This window comes from Phalacrocorax carbo, chromosome Z, assembly GCF_963921805.1.
Source record: "Phalacrocorax carbo chromosome Z, bPhaCar2.1, whole genome shotgun sequence".
Lineage (NCBI taxonomy): Eukaryota > Metazoa > Chordata > Aves > Suliformes > Phalacrocoracidae > Phalacrocorax > Phalacrocorax carbo.
In genome coordinates this window covers 85,147,170-85,168,243 of record NC_087548.1, presented here as the reverse complement: position 1 = coordinate 85,168,243, position 21,074 = coordinate 85,147,170, and the positions used below count along the sequence as shown (strand labels likewise).

General features: G+C 54.8%; 1 protein-coding gene across 7 annotated transcripts in view; it reads left to right on the top strand.

Annotated features, from left to right (window-relative positions):
• PAX5 (paired box 5) overlaps nucleotides 1–14,256 on the top strand; it is a 139,261-nt gene extending 125,005 nt beyond the window's left edge. For all 7 annotated transcript variants that reach the window (XM_064438586.1, XM_064438582.1, XM_064438583.1 and 4 more), the window contains 2 exons: nucleotides 5,039–5,125; nucleotides 12,911–14,256. In XM_064438586.1, the coding sequence (XP_064294656.1) occupies nucleotides 5,039–5,125; nucleotides 12,911–12,987 (164 nt within the window). In that variant the 3' untranslated portion in view covers nucleotides 12,988–14,256. The remainder of the gene's footprint in view (nucleotides 1–5,038; nucleotides 5,126–12,910) is intronic.
• Nucleotides 14,257–21,074: the final 6,818 nt, after the last annotated feature.

Sequence of the window (21,074 nt, the reverse complement as noted above, 5' to 3'; positions counted from 1 at the left end):
ACTGGTGGAGGAAACCAGCGGCTGGACGAGTCCGGCGGCGGGACGGGACGGCTGCGGTTGCTCTCCCCGCGGGGCGCGGCGGCTCCTGCCGGCGCTCGCCGGCAGCTGCGTAGCCTGGTGGTCGCCGGGAGGGAGGCACGTTGTACCACCTGCGTGTTGTATCGCTGCACATCGTGTTGCCTGCAGCTGTCGTACGGACACAGCCGCTCACCCCTGGGGTCCTGATGGCTTCTCCCTGTCCCAAATGCGTACGCAAAAACCCTGGTATTCGAGAAGACGCAATGAGAAGTGTAAAAACGTGTCCACTTTCACGTAGCTGGCTCTGGTTGAGCTGGCTCTGGAGCTTCCAATTCACAGGGTCTTCCATGACTCCAGGGATCGGAGCAACATGTTGAACTTAGAAGTGACATATAAAACTTCTTTGCTGAGTGTTTGTTCAGATTTTGCGTTTCACTCCAAAGGAACCAGCAGCTGGGTGACAAGTGTGTCCCATGCTTGACCAGGCTGCTGGTTTCTGCTGGTGTTAAGTGCCTCACAGTCCCAAGAAGAGTCTAAAGGGCACATCCGTTGCTGCTGCGCTGCCTAACGGGACTGCAGCCAGGTGCGCTGTGTGGTGAGCGGCGGCAGTGCAGTGACAGCGGCCAGGCTTTGGAGCAGGGGCCCAGGGAAGATGTGAAACCTCCACCTTGGGAGATTTCCACACCTAGGCTGGACACGGCCTGTGCCAGAGCTGGTCCTGCTTTGAGCAGGGCTTTGGAGCAGATAACCCAGAAAGGCCCCATCCAACTTATATTACTATGTGGTTACAGCATCCATGTTTGAGAAAACATCAGATGGCAAATAATTTGCATCCCCCTCCCACCTGCCAAGATCCAAAGCCAACTGGGATTGAGTCTGGGTCTGATCTGCCACGCAGCCGTCTGTCCAACGGCGTCTGTTGTCCCTTCTGCCCGTCGGCCCCATCCTTCTGCCTTTTGGTGAGGGAGGGAGGTTTCCAGCACCCTCCTGCCCTGCCCTGAGTCCAGCACCGGTGCACAGAGGTGCCTGCATCCTCCCTGGTGCCCTGCAGTACTCTAAATCCACGGCAGTTTGAAAGACACCATGAAATCTCTTCCTTCATCTCTTGGTTCTTGAGATTTTTAAGCTCACGCTTTTCAGTTTTTCTGCACATCACAAAGGAAACTTGCGGGAAGCTTACCTTAGAACCAGACAGGTAAACATGAGCTGATAATCCCCAGAGAGGATGCTGCAGAACGGATAATGCTGCTCTGCCTGCAGCAGAGGGTCCATCCGCCACCTCCAGCGTCTCTTCGCAGCCGCCCCTGGGGCTCACCCCGTGGGCAAGGGGGCTGTGCCTCTGTCTCAGGCTGGAGCGCATCTCCTAGGGCTTGCTGCTGCCTGGTAGTGGCAGTGTCACTGGGAATCGTTCTTCCCTGCTCCCCTGCAGCTCTGCCTCTGGGGGTGACCCCTTTTGGGCTACAGCTGCATGGAGCACCGTGGCAGTGTGGAGCCAGGTCTGCAGCGAGAGGTGGGCTAACTCTGGCAGAAGCCCTTGTTTTGGGGTCTTTGTGTCTCAGCGATGCCAGAACTGCTAAGGAGGGGACTTCCCGTTTCACCCCTTCCCCGTGGCGTGGGCAGGCACCGTGCACGTGTGTGCAAGACGCCGCACATGTGCGAGTCCCCGGGCAGCTGATTTGTTGTGTTTTTGAATGGGGCGAGGGCTGGCACTAAGCAGCGCTGTCAGGAGGTGTAGCTGATGGACCTTGGAATAGCCGGTGGAAACCACGAGGCATTCATGCAGCGTTCATTCATGTAGCTTAGTTTCACTTATGGCTGTACCATTTGTCCGCCCAAGTGCTGCGATGGTAGTAACAGGGCTTGAGACTTTCTCCCCCACTTCGCCTTTTCCCCTCCCCTCTCTCATATTTCTTTTCTCTCATTTTCCTCCTTGCCCCCCTCCTCTCTCTCTCTTTTTCCCTGCAAGGCTGATGGATATGCAGAGTATGTTAAGAAGCAAGCAATACTGTCACCGAGCTGATGGTGCTCAGTGACTCCTCAAGCTCCTGGCTGGTCTGTACTGCAGGAGCTTGACACCCTGACCACTGAGGCATAAAAAACAGAGAATTGGAAGCCTCAGCCTGACAGGCACCGGAGCATCCCCCAGAGAGGGTCCACGATGTGTGTCTGTGTGTGAGTGTGGGGAGGAGGGCAGTGGGGATGGTGGGGGAGGAGAGCAAGGCAGGAGAGGCTGAAACAATGAGATGTCAGCCCGTTCCCACCCGCAGCCCTGCCGCAGCGCTGATGCGCGTTCAGAAAGTGCTGCTGCCTGCTCAGCAGCCTGCGCGGCGCTGGCGCGGGACGGACTGGGTCTGTGCAGCCTTGGGAGGATGGGAGAGGGGAGCAGCGGCTGCGAGGGGGATGGAGAGTGGTGGGACGGCTGAAAATGAGGGGTTGTCCTGTCCCCAGGTGGGTATGTGTGCCCTCCCTGGGGCACAGCTCTCAGAGGGCGGCGGCGGCCCACTACGAGCTTTGCTGGTCAGGCTCCTCCGCACACCCTGTGCAAACAGCCCACAGCACGGATCGGGGTCTGTCCTGCGGTCCTGTCTGCCCCATCCCTCTGTCCGTGCACCACGTAGCTCCAGGGGACAGTGTGGCAGTGAGACTTGCTCCCGTTGGGTTTTGCCTGTCTTGTTGTTCAGGCACCACAGTTGTTCTGTGCATCCAAAACAGGGCTAAATCTCTATATTTCTCGCTGCCCTGTGGAAAGGAACTGATGAAACTGTTGGGACAGGCGCCGTGCGAGGCCCTCCCCGAAGAAGAGGCGCCCACAGGATGAAGGGATTTTTGTGCAGCACATGCTGGAAGCAGGGCCTGGCCGTGAGCCTTCGAGGACCGGGAAGGACCGTGTCGCTCACCCGTGACGTTACCAGCCAGTTTGCTGCCCAAGTGCTTTGCACGCTTGGGCAAACACCAGTAGGGCAGAGCCAGGTCTGAGACTTGCTGGAAGCTGAGGGGATTTGGGAACAAGGGATGAGCTGACGGCCTCCGGTGCGGCAGTAGGGAGGCAGAAGAAGGGACCAGAGAGGAGCTCCTGTGTCCTGCCGGAGGGAACTTGCTCCCTGGCTAACAGAAGTTTATGGGAACGCCTTTGCCAGTGGCCCTCGAATGTCGGGTGGCCCCTGACATCTCTTCTGGCTTCACCGTCATCACTGTGCCTCACTCTTCTGGATTGAGCACTGTGGTGGAGGCAACCTTCAGGTCCTGAAGTTATCTGTCATCCATGACAGGGAGCAGAGAGGAAATGTAGGTACGATGTACTTCAGCAGGAAGACAGGCTTGGAAACAGCTCCATTTTCCATGGCTCACGGTGAATTCATGCCATTCCCTAGAAGCACTAAGGAAAACCCACGCTGAGCTCGTGCAGAAATGTGTTCAAAGGAGCAAGGCGCGCTGAGCGTGGAAGCGCTTGCTGCCGCCGCCGTCAGACCTCATGTCATTGTCCTGACGCCGGGTCAGCGGGGAGGGAGCAGGTCGAGGCTGGTGGGTGCAGTCCTGTGGGTCCAGAGGGCTGCGGGGAACGGAGGAGGGTCGTTAACGAGACCCCCTGGAGCAAACCAGGAATGAGTGGCTCTTGCCGTCAGCCTGTTCAGCGTGTGTGCTGGTGTCCTAGGCCAAGAGGTGGCTTGTGCTTATTGAAGCAGCATCACGTGGGGACCAAGCTACCCTGGACCCGACCCGAAATTTTGTCACCAACCTGCATTATTTCTGTACTGGCAGAAAATACCTTTGCAGGTGGGTGCAGCGGCTGCCAGGACTGCACAGCGGGCGCCTTCACAGGCGAGGGCTGCCCCCGACAGCCAATGCAGCGGCGTTGCGACGCCTCGACCCGTGCATTGTCCCCTCTCCCCTGGGGCCAGTGGGTCAACAGCTCACCAAAACCTGAATGAGGGGCCACTGGTGGGCCTGGGGGCCTGGCAGTCGTCCCCCAGGCAGATCTGTGGGTCGTGAGCCCGGGGTGCTGGAGATGTGGCGGCAGGGGGTCTGCCACTTGGCAGCCCCCAGGTTTGGGGTGGGGGCTATGCCAGCGCTGAGGAGCAGAAGGGGTGAAGGTCACAGCAAGCATCTTCCACTGCATCCCAGCAGCCCCTCTTGTCCTCTTGCTGTAGGAAACCTACTTTCTCCTGCCCTGCTGCGTTGTGCATGCATATATTTGTGTACAAGAGAGGGGAAAGGAGAGGAGGAGAGCAGGAAACTGTCATTTGTGGAAGATTTCCTAATAAATCAGCAGCAGTGCGGGTATTTGCATGGTGGTGGAGCCGGGTGCCCTGCCCAGGGTCGGAGCCCCATGGTGCAAGGCTCTGTCCTGAAGAGCTTGCAGCTGAAGTATGAAACAGGAGGTGACATGTGAAGAGAACAAACAGATGGGGAGACTGGGAGCTGATGAGGAGATAAATTGCAATAACAATTTGAGCCTTTTCTGTGCCTTTGTCTGGAGGGTTTCAAAGCCATCTGAAGTGGATGCAAGCATCCCTCTCCTAGGGTTGCAGTGATGGACGGACATCTGGGACCGAGACCATGTTGTCCTGGAGAGCCTGGAAGGGTACCGGGTATCCAGAAGATGAGCTGGTTCATCTCCTGCCAGCAGAGAGCCTGTCTGAGCAGCCCTTTCCTCCTGTTGTGTTCCTTGCCCTGAGTGCTGTTGGGCTGTGGAGGCACGGGCCAGCCCTGTTGGTGTGTCCCGGACCCCTCTCCATCCCTCCTCACTGCCTCGCTCCTGCAGCACAGGCTGCCCAAGGAAATCCCATCAGCTCACCAGGCCTGGGCTGCAGTGCAAAACGGACACGTAAAAGATGGCTGCACCCATTTATTTAATAATTTGCCCACCCATATTGACCTTCCTCAAAGAGGGTGGACAGCAGTGCTTTTACTAAGGCCATCGCTGGAGCACAGCATGCGCCGCATAGCTCCTTTCCCCATAACAGTAACTGTAGTCTCAAATCAAATGATCTTTTGTTTTGTCTTTTTCTCTTTAACTTAGGGAGCGAGTTTTCCGGGAGCCCGTACAGCCACCCACAATATTCAACGTACAATGACTCCTGGAGGTTTCCCAACCCTGGACTCCTGGGTAAGTTGCTGTTCCAGCCCTGGGGGCCTCGGTGCAAGTTGTGCCCTGTCTGCAACCCGTCGGCGATCACCCAGCCCCGGGGAGGCTGGAGATGCGTCCTGGCGCGGCCCTGGGTCTCTGTGCTCGGCCCCTGGGTGGGACTACAGGTCTCCATCGTGGTGCACAAATGCTCTTGGTTCCCTTCTCCAGTGAGAAACCCCGTGTTCAAACCTCTTGATTTCCCCTTTCCGCCGCCAAAAATCCTTCCATAGACAGAACATGTTGCCAGAAGGCAGGATCCCCAATTTTTCTGAGGATGAGAAATCCTGGTGGGGCAAAACTCGGGGCGCTTTGTCGGGAGCGCCTGCTTCAGGGAGGCGCTAGGTTGCTTGCAGCCAAATGTGAGCCCCGTCGCTTCCCACGCTGTTGTTTCTTGCCTCTTCAAGCACTTTGCATTTCTCCCCGACCTCGCGTTGCGTTTGCTCCCCAGTCGTGCGTTTGCCTGATCCGCCCCCCCGCGAGGGGCGGCTGTGCCAGCGCAGCCTCGCTGATGCCGGCACGGTCCCCACCAGCGGCGGGGGGCAGGAGCCCTGTGGCTCATGCAGGATCATGGCCCTCATGTGAAGGATAAACATAATCCATTTTACACCACTGTCAAAAGCTGGCCCACTTTGACCTTATATACATGTAGCATGCAGTAATTAGAATTTTTCCCTGCATAATTTGCATGGATGAGGTAAGTAAAATACCAATTAATTGTCATCTCTCAACACAGGAGTAGCATGCCTTAGAGATTTCCAGATTTATGGATGACAGGGCTGTTATATGTGACCTCCAGCAGAGAAATAATTTTGAATTTTTGTCATACTTTTTTCATCCAGTTTCTTTGTTTTAAGTAATTGAGTCCCCATGTAATTGAGCCACCCAGGCTGTATTCATCATGGTTCTTGTCCTTAAACAAATCCTCGGGGAGCAATAGACAGCCTCTGCCTCCCATGCCATGGTGCTGGTATAATGCTGCTATTTGCCGTGCCACATTTAAGGGTTTGTTAGCGCTTCCATCATAAATCAGCGGACAGATCTTCAGCTAATATGGATGGGCATAGCTGCACAAAGCCAGGGGAGTCCCTGTGTCTAAACACGCCGTTTCCATGGCCACAGCCGGCAGCGCCTGCAGGATTTTGGCTTGGCCGTGTGGGTAGGATGCTTTAGCTGGGGAGAAGAGCGCACGCCACGCTTTCTTAATTTCTAATTTTGCAACTCCTTTGGAAGCTGGTTTAGCAAAGCTCTGCTGCACGGACAGGCCCGGGAAGCCGGGTTTTGGGTGGCTTTTTAAAATTTTGCTTGCAAACTGGTACAGAAACTGGCAGGATATTAAAAATAAATGAAAACCTACCCCCAAGCCTGCTCTCCCTCGTGGAGGGAGGGCTTCTGGGGAGGCTCCTGGGCTGCACGCCGTGCTCCCGCCTGCGGCTGCGCACCTCCACAGGGGAGGACACGCGCAGCGGAGCCGCAGCGGAGCCATCCGGAGCCACCCCAGGGCTCCGCGCTGCCCGCGGGGGTGGGCAGTGGCCCTTTGACTCCAGCAGCGGCGTGTTGTGCCCATGACCTGCTCGGCTCCTCGTTTGGCATGGCGGGCTCGTATAAACGCTTGAGCTGGCCAGGGAGCAGGGCAGGGTACGTCCCTGCGGTGCTCCGAGGCCGGTGGAGATGGGCAGGTCTGGGTCAGGAGAAGACTTTAAAACAGAGGCTTGTCAGGAGCCAGCCGCTCTCTGCCGGGACACCTTTTACCTGTGCCATTCCCTTTTTTTTCTCTGTCCGTCCTCTTTTTTCTCGTGTCCTTTTTTGGATGATACATTTTTTGGGGCAAATTCCGTCTCACCTTCGACTGTGCGGGAGGCGTGCCGTACGCACAGCGCTGAAGCGGAGGCGTGCTCCCCACAGCAAGGCTCGCATCTCAGGCTGGCACGGATTTCTACAGCAGTATTTACTCAGCAGCATGCTGTGAACATGTGCTTATACGAGGCAAGGGTGAAAAGATTTGGATGCTACCACTTTCCTTCAGAAACTGCAGCTGTATTGGAATTTAAATGTTCCACAGTATAATGACAACAGTGCTGGCATGTTTTTGCTGGCAAGAGTTGTTAATCTGTATGATCTCAGACTCCTTGTTTTTATCCTCTTCTAAATACTTTGTTTGGATATTTTCGAAATCTTCTGTTTCAGTGAACACAGTCACTGCACAGATAACGGTGTATTGCATTGCATGTGCAATGACACATTGATTTGGAGTTACAAGACTGGAAGTTCTATTGCATCAAAAAGAAGATGAAATGGGAGTTTTTGTTCTGCAGCAAGTCCTAAGGACGAACTTACCGTTCAGTTCAGGCTGGTCACAAAGCTGGGAGTGCTGGAGTTTCCTTGCCTGACCACTGGTAGTGATAAAATACCTGTTCCGCTCTGTCCCTGTCAATGCTGCAGGAACTGCTGAGCTGGTTGAGAGCTGGTGTAGCCTGTGACTCCCTGCGCTGCTGAAACGCCCCGTGGGCACCGTGCGAGGGCTGGGCAGTGGGGTCTCGGTGGGCCGAACCTTGGGATTCCCTTTCATTTCCAGCCTTTCGTTTCCAGAAACGCACCAAAAGCAAACCAGTGGTCGGTTTGGAAAGGCGCTTAGAGAAGTCAAGACCGTGCCACGCAGGGCACTGCCACGGCCCGTGACCCAGCACCTAGGAGGGGAAGCCCAGCCCGCTTGCCCGTGCCAGCGCGGTGCTGGAGGGGGAGGCCGCTGAGCTGGCGCTCCAAGTAGACGCTGCAAGCTCCGGGTACAGCCGTAGGACCCGAGCGGGGATGGCCTCCCTGTCCGGCCGTAGGCTGTGGGTTGGACACATTTCTTGTGCCCCACAGAGATCCCGCTTACCCACAGCTCAGCCTTTAACCGTGGGAGCCTGATCTTGCACTCCCTTCGTGGCCAAGGTGTCCACTAACCCCACTGGTAATTCAGGGCAAATAGGAATTCTGAGGCAGAGCCTTAAAATCCTGCTCCAAGTCTCCTTGCACACCCAGAGGCTCTGTGTGATGAGCCTGAGCACCCGCAGTGGAGAGGAGGTTAATTTAAACTATATCCAGGATGCTTCCACTCTTCTCAGGAGTATACGTGAGTGCATTTAGTAATTCTCTCCTGAGAGCAAGCTCTGGCAGTATCAGCCTCAAAGCAGAAACCTTGACAAAATTAATCAGGACTGGTACATGGACTGACACAGTTTGTTTTATTAAGTCCCGCTCCCTTCACCGAGATGAAAGTGTAATACTGTAAGCACTTAACAGCGCCTATGTTCAATTAATTCCCTGTGCTGGCAAGGAAGAATTGCGCCGCAGCAATCACACCAGCCTGAGACCTGTGAAAGAGGAGCTAAAAGGGGAGATGCTGTGATTTGTAAGTGGCAGGAAGAAAGAATACTTGGGTTGAAAAATTATTTTTGTGGGGGAATAAAGAGAATAAGAATAGAGAGAGCTGAGAGTGGTGAAGACTGTAGTGGTTAGTCCCCAGTCTTTGTCCCGTGAGTACGCAGCAGCGGGGAGAAGCATGAGCCAGTGGCTGCCCGGGAAGGCAGGGCGATGCTTTTGGTATCCAGGTGGTGGGGAGCAGCTCTCTGGCCCCAGCAGAACCCCGGCTGCTTCCCATCGCCCCTGTGTTTGCTCTGCCCTTGCTCCGGTGCTCCCTGCTCCTCCGCACCAGGCAGCCCACTCACGTCTGCCCCAGCTGGCGTGGGAACTGGTGCAAATGGGTGACCACTGTGCTCCCTCTTCGCCGGGGCAGTCCCAAATGCCGTGCCCCATAGCTCCTGTGGAAGGGGAGATGACCAAGCTGCAGTCCTCCAGGGCAGCCCACCGAAGCATGAGAGGAAGAAGTCTGTTCCCTGCTGCAGCTCTGCAGCATCTTCCTGCTCTCCCATCCCGTCATCAGCCCCAGCAGCACCCGCGCCCTGCTCTGCAGCAGGGGCACGGCAGCCTTTCCTGCATGGAATGGCTCGGTCCCGCCCGGACCGTGGCCACAGAGAGGACAGAGCCCGAGTTCCAGCGGGATGTGCTGGGAAGAGGACGCAAACCTTTGGTGCTCGTGTGGCATGTGGCTCAGCGGCTCTAGCAGGTGTCCCCAGCTCAAAGCCAGAGGAGGAGGTGGAGAAAGAGGCATCTTTTTTCTTTTTTCTTTTTTTTTTTTTTTTAATCCCCACTGTGCGGTGAATGACTTGGAAGTGCTACAGTACAGGATGCACACGGAGGCTCCTGTGCTCCTGGCGCTCAGTCCGTCGCTGTCAGCACGTTCTGGCACGCGTGCCGGCGCAGAGGCAGCTCAACAGGCGCGTGCTAAGGGCGAGTACCGCAACACAGTCTAATGAAGAAAAACGATTCAATTTCGTGCTGGCTTGTTGCAATAACTTCTCTACCATTTTTGCTCGTCGCATTTGCCTTGGTGCTGCTAGTGGCGGGTTTCGTTCGCCGCGGTCCCCGCGCGCCGCCGGGAGGGCTTGCCTGCACCCTCGCAGCGCTGCGGCTGACGGCGCTGGCACGGCGCCGTGCGAGGGCAGGGCTTGGAGTCGGTCAATTAGGATTAGGTTCAGTTCTTCTGTGGGTTTCTGTGGAAAGATTAGAGAACAAGTAGGCGCCAGAAATGACTGTGTCAAGAAATAAATTGATGGCAGTATGAGTTAGAAAGGAAAAATGACAGAAGGACGGACAAGTCTGTTCTGTATGGGGGCATGGTGACAGGGAGGAAGAGTGAATGCTTTGTGATGTGATGTTTTCATTTTTCAGTTTAAATACAAGCTTTTTTGATTTTGCTGCTGAAAGGTGAACTGGAAAAATCAAACTCATGAGAAGCGTAAGGCCTTTGGAAAGCGTGAGAGAAATGTTGGGCTTCGGTGGCTGCACTGGGTCAGAACAGCAGTGGAGGGGGGTGGCAGGGGAAGCGAAGGCCCCGGCACCAAAAAGAGCCCCTTTACCCCAAAACCTCAGGAGTGCTGCATCTGGCTGCGGTGGGACTCATGTATCGCTCCGTGGGTCAGGATTAATTTGGTGCCTCTGTATCCTTTCCCTGGACTTCCCACCCCTCTGCCTGAGCTGAGCTGCTGTGGCTGGGCGCTGGTGCCAGGGGCAGCCAGGACCTGGGTCTCCGCCGGCCGTCATGGCTGGGAGCTGGGCATCACCACGCCCTGCTCCCCATCAACCTCCTGGTGCCACAGTGGGTGAGGATGGCAGATCCACCCAACCCCTCGCAGGCCTGCGAGGTTTCTTACCCCGAGGTGCTGCCTGCCCCGCCGTGGGAGATGATACCCAAGGACGCCTGGGCAGCAGGAGCGGCCGTGAGGGGACACGGACAGACAAACCCGCATTCCCAAGAGTGCGTCCCTGTGTTCACTGGCTACAGAGAACATCCCCAAAACCCCAGCTAGACTGGGCGTGCACATTTCAAAGTCTGGTAAGCTGTTCAGTTTGCCTTTGCTCCTTCAAGGTTGCCTCATGAGGCCAAGGAAGGCTTCGATGTTTTTTGAGTGTTCCATGAGTTTTGCTGGGATACACAATACACAGCAGTTTATTTTAGGCCACCCCTGAGAACCGTGTCGCTGACCTTGTGAAGCTTTCCAGCATTCTGCTCCACAAAATATTGTTCCTGAGGTTGGGGCTTGTTAACCTGATGTTCACCCAGCCCAGGACAGCGGTAGTGGTGCCCTCAGCATGCAACACAAGGCTGTCACCTCTGCACTTGTGCAAGTCTAAAAGGGATGATGACCCTCTGAAGGGATCTGCTTTGCCTCCATTGATTATGGCTTAAAATACTAACCTTCTAGTTAGTAAACCTAGGTGAGACGGGCTCTTGCCTAAAAGTTCTGCAGACTTTTTTGTTGGTGCTTAGCCTGGCCAGTGATTTCAGGGTCTGTCTTGAATTACTCTTGTGTATGGTAAGAGTACCCCTCTAGACCGCTGGTACCGCAGTCCTGAAGCTTGGTTCACCTTCTTTAAACCAAACCCGTTGCAGTGGGTTTGCACACTACTTAAGTTGGGATGTCTGGGGCAGTGCAGGTGGCGCGGAGGGCAAGGCAGACCCCCTCAGTGTACAAGCTCCCGTGCTGCTGCAGCACTGACTGATGCAGAAGTCACACTCCTGTGGCCAAACCCCATCGTTTCTAACCCGTCAGGGTTGCAGAAGCAGAGTGTCACGTGCTTTGGGAGGGCTCTGATCATCACCTTCTCCATGGCTGTGCCAAGCAGCACATTGCCCGTACTGTGCAATAGCAGATGTTGGCTGACCTCTGGTTTGCACTTGCTTGTGCTCCCTTGGAAGTCAGCAGCAGGAGGCTGGCGAAGAAGCCTGGGCTGATTTCCTGACATGGCGCTCACGACAAACACAGCCTGGAAGAAAGGGGTGGGCTTGCCTGTGAGATGGATCCACAGCAGCAAGGTGGGGTGGAGGAGCCCGTTCTTGGAGGACATGGTTCAGCTGGTGGGGCTGTCTCCTTGGGGTGTCTTCCTGGGTGGCACAGCTTATTTCACCAGCTTTGGAAACCACTCCAGCCAGCTCACCAGGGCTGGTTTGGTGACAAGGTGGAGAAAGCCCTGCATGTTGTAACCATACCGCTGTCTTGAGCTGACGTTTAACAGTAAATGTCTGTGGGCTTCCTCTTGGAGGGCTCGCTCTGTGCTCCAGCTTCTCAGCCAGCAGCCCTTCAGTAGTCACACAATTTGTCTGAAAAGCAAAGCCTTCAGCTGGAGGCTGTGTAAGAGGAGTGGAGGCCAGGAGGTTCTCCAGCCTTGCAGATGGAGGCTCCTCGGCTCAGCGCTCGGGGCAGAGCTAGCGACCAGCGGCACGGGGCACGCCGTCTGGGGTCTTCTTGGTTGGAGGCAAATCATAGCCGGTATTTTTCGGGCCTTGTCTTGGTAGATGAGTGCCTGGGCATTCATCAGTCTGCAAAGCCTGAAGCCTGGCCTGCGTAGTTCATTCAGATGTGCAATGCGTGTACTCGATGAGAAAAACAGAGCATAAATTTGATCAGTTTGAGGTTTAAGCGTCCATTTCAAAAGCTGTGATATGGAGTGTCAGGTACTTCACTGGATGAGGCATCATTCGCTGGAGGTAGTTGTAAACCACTTTCTGAGTTCAAATTTGTTACTGAGTGAAAGTCACCAGTATTTCCTGACAACAATGCCTCCCTTCAACAAATACCCTGGACGCTGAAGGACTTCCCCTGGCCTGGCAGAGGCCAGCGCAGTGTCATGATCCCAAAGCAGATCTGGTAGCACAAACCTGGCGTTTCTTGCTGGGGCTCCAAGGACACTGCCAGAGCTAAGCAGACTCACACGGGTCAGGTGTTATTCCCTGAAAGAGTCGTTTGAGGAAAGGGGGAACTGCTGCTGAGCCCAGTGAAATATGTTGAATGCTTCGGGGTTCAACCTTCTCCTTCCAAAGGAGGGGAGGAATAAATCAGAGGAGTCAGGGTGTTTTAATATGTTGGGGCTGGAACGTTTTGACCTCCCATTCTGAGAAGTAATTCACTTTTTGGGGGAAATAAATGAAACAAGTGTTTTGAGCGGAGGGAGTGAACCGGGTGCCCTACAGCCAACAGAAATGCAAAGCAAGGATAGCACCATTCTCATGCAAAATGCATGAATGCAATTTTTATTCTAATTACCTGGCCTTTATTGCTGAGAGTCTGAGCTGGGGCTGCAGAGCTCTCTGCTGCCTGTGTCGGCACGCTGCAAGCTGGCACCCTTCCACCTTTGTCTTCCTCACGGCCGTCTCTTCTCCTGCAGGTTCCCCGTACTACTACAGCGCTGCAGCCCGCGGGGCAGCCCCGCCAGCAGCCGCCGCTGCCTACGACCGCCACTGACGCTGGAGCCCGAGGCGCCAGCACCGACGGCATGCACCGCCTGGGACACCGTGCTGCCACCCCGCCAGCCGTGCTGCAGGGGAAGGAGAAAGTACCCAGTAGGAACATGCTAATCGAAATTTTGCCCTTTAAACTTGGAGAACTGATGATTGTTGTGTTCTTAAAGCCGGTCGTGTTGGCTGGGTCTCAAATCAAAAAAAGAAACAGGAGGAAGCGGTTCTCCTGATGCTCTGTGTGATCGAAAGCTCGCGGTAGCTCCATGTCTTTTGCAGCCGGCTGGCTACTGCTTTAACTGCCTGTGGGTGCCACGGCTGTATCTGGGGATAAGGAAGAGAAGTGAGCAGCCCCCCTTGGGGCAGCTTCCTCTTGCTGCACACTGAAACAGGCTGTGAGACTCAAGGCAATTTTCTTTTTGGGTTTTTGTTTTTTTATTTCTCTTTTTTTTTTTTTTTTGTGGCAAAGAAAAGAATCAGTCTGCTCAATTTTACACAAGCACCACTGTAAATACTTGCTTGTTTGTATTCCTATAAGAGTGGCTTAAGCATAAGCAGCAACATTGTACAAATATGAACTCAAAACGCATCTGAAAATGTGTTTTGAAACTGGTGCACTGATTCAAAGAATTCAGTAAGCTTTAAGCAACTTTGAACCAGGTTAACACTCATTGTGGCTATATTTCAGGCTGATGTTATTTCTGCATAGAGCATCCTGCCTGACAGTTGTGTGTGGTGATGCTATATGCTGGCATCAAACACATGGGCAACTGAAGACATGGGCAGTTTTGTGACATTTTACTGCTTAATATTCATTTATGTTCATTTATCATTGTAATGAGCGTGGAAACAAATTCTCTGGTTTCAAGTTAAGCCACATCCAAGAAGGAATTCCTAAATAATAGTTGACACCTTATGTACATCTAAATAGGTTGTGTGCTAAAACCCAATTATGAACACCCTGAAAGGAAGGGGGAAAAATACCATGGTAATAGTTTTTGTTAAACGGACCCACTGAGTGGGGTGTACCGAGCACGGGGGGGCCCACGCACTTCCCGAGGCATATGGAGGGGAAGGTGCTCGTTTTGGGGGTCCGTGCGTGTCAGTGAAGGCTTTTCAAACTCACAGAATCACAGAATCACAGAATGGCAGGGGTTGGAAGGGACCTCTGGAGATCATCTTGTCCAACCCCCATTCAAGGCGCTGTAGTACAGGCATGCGCCAGGGGGATTTTGCCCCTTAATTCCACTTTTCTTCCTTCCCCCTCGAAGAGGGAGCACTAATAGTGACACATCCTTCGATGTGCAGCCTCCTGGGGCTAATGAAGAGAGGCGAGCGGCTACGAACGACCAGCTAAGCAGCTACTCCAATCACTGCCTCTTCATGGAAGCCAGGAAAACTGCTGAGTTCCCCCTGCAGCCTCCCCCTGCCCCAGGCTGAGGGGCAGCCAACCTCAGCCGTGCGCTGATGACAGGCATGATCCTGTCCCCTCCTGCTGAGGGCAGTGGAGAAGCTCCCTGACCCTGGTGAGATGAAGATCTGGCCGTAGCCTCCTTACCCCCAACCCAACCGTCCTCATCTGCCCAGAGCAGCACGGGTGCTGCAGAGGGGTCCTGTTGGCACTTGCCTCTGTACGTCCCAAGCATGAAGAAGGGTTGTTGGTGCTGAACCTGAGATGCATTCCTGTGGATGAACAATCAAGTACAAATACTTGCTTCCAGCTGGATGAGCTTTTCTCTGAAATGGCAGCTCCTGGGTTAACAGTCCTCCCTCTCCTCCCCCACTCCCCGCCTCATCGCCTGCGCTGTGTGCCCGGTGTCCTTCGTGGCCACTGTCCCGTTGAGAAGCTCCCTGTCCAACTCCAGTGGCGCCTTCTCACGCTATGGAAACAGCCATCACTTCCAGGTTTGTGGGGCGGATGTGTTCAGATCCTCAGAAGCCGTGAAGGCACCCGAGTCCCACTGGCCTAAAGACGTTTCAGTGAGATGTTCACAGAGCCCTTCAGGGGTCTTGGCTGCAGCCCTTCAAACTGGGTCTCTCACCCAGAAGCAAGTTTTGTGACAAACTTACCCGTGACAAAACTCCTGCTTTTCATCTTTCAGCAGTTAATAGCTGATACGCACCCGTGTTTAACTGAAGACAAATATCAGCATGGACAGTTTACAGGGAACCTTCTGAAGCATTACTTTGGTGTCGCCCCTTTCTGAGCACCTCGTGATCGCTTGCGCCCTGGCGACAAAGCTGCGGAGGGCGTTCCCGTCGCTGGATGCTGGTTGTGTGGGGACTCTTCATGCCTGCCCTGGGCCAAGGCGTGCGCGTTGTCTGCACCCGGAGCACGCACGCCTCCTCTGTGAGCTCGGGAAGGGGTGAGGCCCTCCGGTGCCTTGGCTGAAGAGAGAAGAAACAAGGGCTTGACTGCAGTCGGCAAGGGTGCGGGCGCTGGCTCCAGAGCAGACGCCAGCTGCAGAGACACCACTGCGGTGACCAGGCTCGGCTAAACAAATCCTTCTGTCTGTCCAGTGAAGGAACAGCAGCCCCTGTCGATGGCACATGGGTCCTTCACCCCCTCCTCATAGCACCCTGCGAAGACATTTCTGTTGTCTCCTCAGAGGCATGGCTTGTGCGACATACGGTAATTGAGACAACTGTAAAGACCAAACGCGAGACTTCGGCAGATGTTAGCGTGCCTAGGACGGCGGCGCTTGCAGTTGGGCTGGGGGCTTCGGAAAGGCACGGTGGGTGTATTTCCCCCGAAGGATGCATGGATGCCGCTGGATGAAGTGACCCGAGGTGCTCAGACCTGGCTGGCCCCATGGTTTTCATCAGGACTCCGCTGAGGGTGGCCCGTGGCCAGAGCCACTTGCTGGGCATGGTGGGTGCAGGCAGGGACAGCGTGGGTGTGTGGGCAGCGTACAGGTCCTGGCCGGAGCCGCGGAGGGGAAACCCCAGACACCCAGCCTTGCACATGCAAGGTGGGCGCCTGTGCCCAGCCCACCTCCCAAAACACGGCAGTTGGGCTCACTTATATCCGCTGGGGCTGCTTCCCCAGCAGGAAAGGCCAGCAAGGGCTGGCCCGTTGAGAATGCACGCTGTGCTCTGGAAAAGACACTTCTTGACAGTGCTTTCTGGTTTTGAGAATATTTCGCCTGGGGTTTACAAACTGCTTTCCTCAGGAGGCCTGGACTTTCTGTCCGTAGTCTTCACTGGGAGAATCCTCCTCCTCGGGGAACATCTCTGAAAGGCACCGCTGGCAGAAGGTGGTCCTCTGGGCATGACAGAGAGCCAGTGCTGCTGCCCCCTCCTCTGTGGCCCCTTTGCGGCTGGGGTGGGGGACCACTGCCCTGGCTGGTTTCACGGAGGGTCACTGGGTGAGGCGGAAGCTGGAAGCAAATGACCCCTTGGGGCTGCAAGGATGGAAGAGAGCAAGACCAGCACAGGAGTTTGGGGTGCCCTGCCTGCCTCTCGCTCAGGTGGGATGCCCCTAACGTGGCATATCATTACTAGACCCTTGCAGAAATCAGCCCCATAAAGTGCCTTTAGGTAGTTTCAGCACTAAACTCTATAATACGCTGGTCTGGATGGAGGGTTTTCCAGTAGTTTGTGCTCCAGCAATAAATGCATCAGGTACAGGCTGAGAAATGAAATCTGAGAGATGGAGAGGGAAAACGCTGCCATAAGACTAAATCAACAGAGGCCGTGAGTCATCCTCGTCATCCTCGGAGAGGATTACATGAACTGACTCGTTGAGGAAACCCTCAGTCAGACGCTGTGAGACTGTGACCATAAAGAAGACATAAAATGCTGTGGGCACTGAGTTTGCTTAGCATCTGTGTCTGAAGGTTCAGGTGTAGAGGCACTGGCACTGTCTTGCAGAGCTCAGGATGCCTCAGGACTGGATCTGCAGAGCAAAAGCTTTGTTTGTTTGCTGTCAAGCCCGGGCTCTGGGAGCGCGGGGCCAGAGGGTGCGTGTTGGTCCAGAGGCGCAGGGACGTCCAAGCAGTGCTCTGATCCACGGTGGGACCGCGGGTGGCGGGGCAGCCTCTGTGCTCGAGGCACTTGGAAAGGAGACAGCGAGGGAAGAAACAGCACCAAGAAAAGAAAAAAGGAAAAAGAGGAAAAAGAAACAGGCCGAGAGGTGGTTTTAGGATGAAAATCTGTCTGGCCGGGAAGGGATGGTCAGTGGAGCTCACAACAGCGGAGTGCCGGGACCCCTGTCACCCCTCCTCGGCGCCCCTGGCTGAGCCCTCTCAGTGCTGCGGTGGGAGGGCAGCGCGGTGGGCTCGCTGTGCCGGGTGCCGGCAGCCACCGCCTGTTGATAAATGCTCTGCCGCGCCTGGTCTTAACTGACGGGGTGATATTCTGTTTCTTATTTTCTTTAATTTGCCTGTTCTGCACGTCCTTCAGCACAGAGGAGAGAGGAAGCCGTGTTACGGTGTTGCGTATTTCCAGTGACAAGTACCCACAGCGCCGAAGAGCCACGGCCTGTGGCAGAGTTAGCTTGTGTGGCCGCGACCAAGTGTCCTCCCCAGTGATGTGTTCTTTGCTGCACGCGTGTGCCCGCGCCCGTGCCACCAGGACACGTGAGGCCATGGCCGCGACGGATAGCGTGGCGTTAAGCTGGCCCGCCCTGTGACTCTGTTCCAGCAAACGCTGGGAAAACCTGCTTTTTCTTCTGGATTCACTGAGAAAATGACGTTAGAGGGACAACAGGTCTTGGGTGACGTGCCCTGCAGCCTGTAGCGGAGCACGCAGGCGATGGTGTGTGCGGGCGTTAGCGGCCAAGGCCAGGTCGGGTGGCTGACACGGGTGCTGGGTGCGCGTCCCGAGCCGCGGCCGCCTCCGCTCCGTGCCGGAGGCAGAGCGCTCAGCGGCGGCGCTGGGCTGGGGACGCCAGCCGGGGAGCCCTGTTGCGTCCCTCGCACCGAAACCCACTCCGGTCACCGCGGCGTGAGGAACAAAGAGATCCCAAAGGATCAAAACCAGATCAAAACTCGCTTTTCTGGCAGAGCAGATGAGACTTGATGTGCAAACGCTGAGTGAAAAGCACATCGCAGAGGTGCCCGGCGCCCGCTTCGGCGTGGCGCTGGCGTGGGCGTCAGCTCCAGCTGTGCCTCCGCTGGCTTGTCCTGCGAGGGGGGTCACGCGCCGGGGGAGCCCCGGGGGGAGCCGGGGCGGAGGGGCTTCGCAGGGCACCGCCGCAGCGCGGGCGCGCGTGCCTGTAGAGACGGACCCGCACGCGCGTGTGCGTGTCCAGGCACGCGTGAGTCTCCCGCACCCTGGGGGGGGCTGCAGAGGGGTGGGCCCAGGTCCTGCAATGGCCCTGGCCACCGCCCGGCTGGACCCCTGTGTCCAGGACCTGCTGCTCTGCCCTGTGGAAGCGAGACGGGAAAACGGCCGGTGGGCGTTTAGACCTGCCTTTCGCTTCGCTCAGCCTCACGTGCGGAGAAACCTTGTCCTGGTTTTTCACTTTCTAGTGGCCTTTGTACATTCTGAAATTACAGAAACTCATTTCATTGCAAATGGAATTCCTTTCCGAGAAAAAAAAAGAATAGGCTTTTTTTTTCCTTAGAGACAAACTACTTTGTATTAGGGACTTCTAGCATCAAAGAAATACATATCTGTTGTATCCACCAAAGTCTGCAATGCCTGCATTGAAGCTTACTTCTTAAAAAAGAGGGGAAAAAGGAAAGAGAGGGAGAGATATAAAAGCCTCCTCACCTTGAAAAATACATACAAACAAGAAAAATAACTTACAAAAAAAACTCGTAAAAATAACTGTTGAATTGCCTTTGAAAGTAGGGGATAACATCTGTTGCAAAACAGATGAAAAAATGCTTCTTAAAATGTGTATGTTTTGTATTCTTTTTTTCTAGTAGGAAAAGAACAGACTTGAAATCTTGGTGTTTTTTCCTTAGTGCTGTGTGTTGCTTTTGTGTGTTATAATATTTGAATGTAATTACAGCAGTGCCAATTTGCCAAAGATGTCGAACATTATTTTGGGGTTTTTGTTTCGGGGTCTGTTTTGGGGAGCAAAAGGGGAGGTGGGCTGGGGAGTGGGGGTGCTAAGGCATGGATCAAAAGGGAGGGGCCGTTTGAAGGGGATTTTTTCATTTATTTGGTTTGTTTAATTCTTTTTCTTGTCAATACTGAAATCTGTGATTTTATTCTAAGTTAAATGGTTGACTGCAACACTTTTTATTTTTAGATTAGTTGAAGAAACATGCAATAAGATTGGCGTAGTTCAATATCTGTGTGTCTTTTCATGAGAGTGACTGTTACTTGTGGACTTTTGGTTTTATGTAACCTTTATGTGAGATAATTATTTGTAAATATTTACCATAATTTTATTGGTTCCTAAAATAAAAGTAATTTTTTTAAGTTCAAAAAGCCTGCTTCCACTCCTGTTTTCACCTTGTGTCCTGCATCCCTTGGGAAATATAGCAGGTGGCTGCATGTGAAACGGGACGTGGGGGGCATCCACCACGGGGGGCTCCCCGGACCCACCTCACCGGAGCCGGCTGTACCGCGGGAGCCGGCACACGGTAAGGTTTGTGTCGGCGGCGGACGCCCAGGTCCCCAGGTCTCCTTGGTCCCGCAGGCAGGCTGACCTGGTGGGGCACGGAGAGCCTCCCAGCCAACCCAGGCGCAGGCTGGAAGGTTGCGCTGGGGACTGGGGCCATCAGCTGTTCAGGAGCACCTACGGAGCAGCTCCTGGTCTCTGACCACCACGGTGGCGTTGCCGGGGCTTTTCCTGCGTCGGAGCGGGTCTCGGCTGACCTGCCCAGCCCCTCGGCCGTGGGGGGAGGCGTCCCCTGGCTGCACAGGCAGAAGGGAAGGGGACTCCTGGGCATGGCGATTTTCTCCCCAGCAGCCTTCTCGGTCCACGCAAAAATAACTTGTTCACTGTGAGATAGATGGGAAGAGCCCAAACTTCTGCCCGTTCCACTGCTGGCCACGGGCAAAGGCAGGGTTGCAGCCAGGCAGGGAGGCACTGGGCACTGGAGAGCGGGCAAGCTCTCCTTCCCCCTGCCCTGGAGCCCGTCCCAGCGCTGTCCTGAGATGCACGTGCCCACATGTATGTGCCACTAGCTGCAGGATTAATTTTGCTAAATACTACTACAACAAAAAAGCTCATATTACAAAGAGCTATAGCTAATGACTGATGAATTATTTATTCTCAGCGAGTTATGTATAAATGCATCTACATTTGGATGCAGAGGCATAAGTGGGGGTTTATTTGCGGTGCTACTGATGTTTCTGCAGGCTCACTTTTGCCTCCTGACATCTCATGGCAGCAGCTCTGTGCCTCTGCAAGTTCATGCGTGCGCTTGGGACTGCTGTCTGGTCTGCCTGACCAGAGCCAAAACTTGTGTAGCCTTGGGTCGTGAGAAATTTACCTGGATCATCATCACACGTGTCCTGCTTGTGCTGGGCAGCGCCACCGCAGCACCCCAGACACCCCAGCACTGGCCTTGTGAGCAGTGGTAAGGGGATGTCCATTTGATTTGACATGAGCATGTGTTTGGACTGAGACCCCATATTCTGTCTTAATTTTAGCAGTTTTCTAGCAACTGAGCTATGGCAGACTTTAATCAGCATTGAACAAATAATGGTGAATGTGTCTAAGACTTCCAGCCTCACCCATTCTGAATTCCTAGTGATTTACTAACGATGTTTGTGACAGATCTGGCTGGCGCGGAGGTAACGTGCTCCAGGGCAGCTGGTGTGGTGCGGTGCTTTGGATCCGTGGCTCGAACAGTGTTGGTAACGCGCCGGAGCGGGCTCGCACAGCATCAAGGCTCTCTCTGCTTCTCCCGCTGACCGCAGCGAGCGGGCTGGGGGTGGGCGAGAGGCTGGCAGGGGGCACGGCGACGGCTGAGCCCGACCGGCCAAGGGGATATCTGTACCATATGACATGCTCAGCAATAAAACTGCGGGGAGGGACGTTTTCCAAAGCAGCCATCGCTCAGGGCCTGGCTGGGCACCACCAGGAGGTGGTTAGTGGTTGCCTTTGTATCACTTGTTCTTGGTTTTCTTTCCCCTGCCCTTCAGTTAGTAAATTGTCATTGTCTTGACCCACCAGTTTTCTCACTT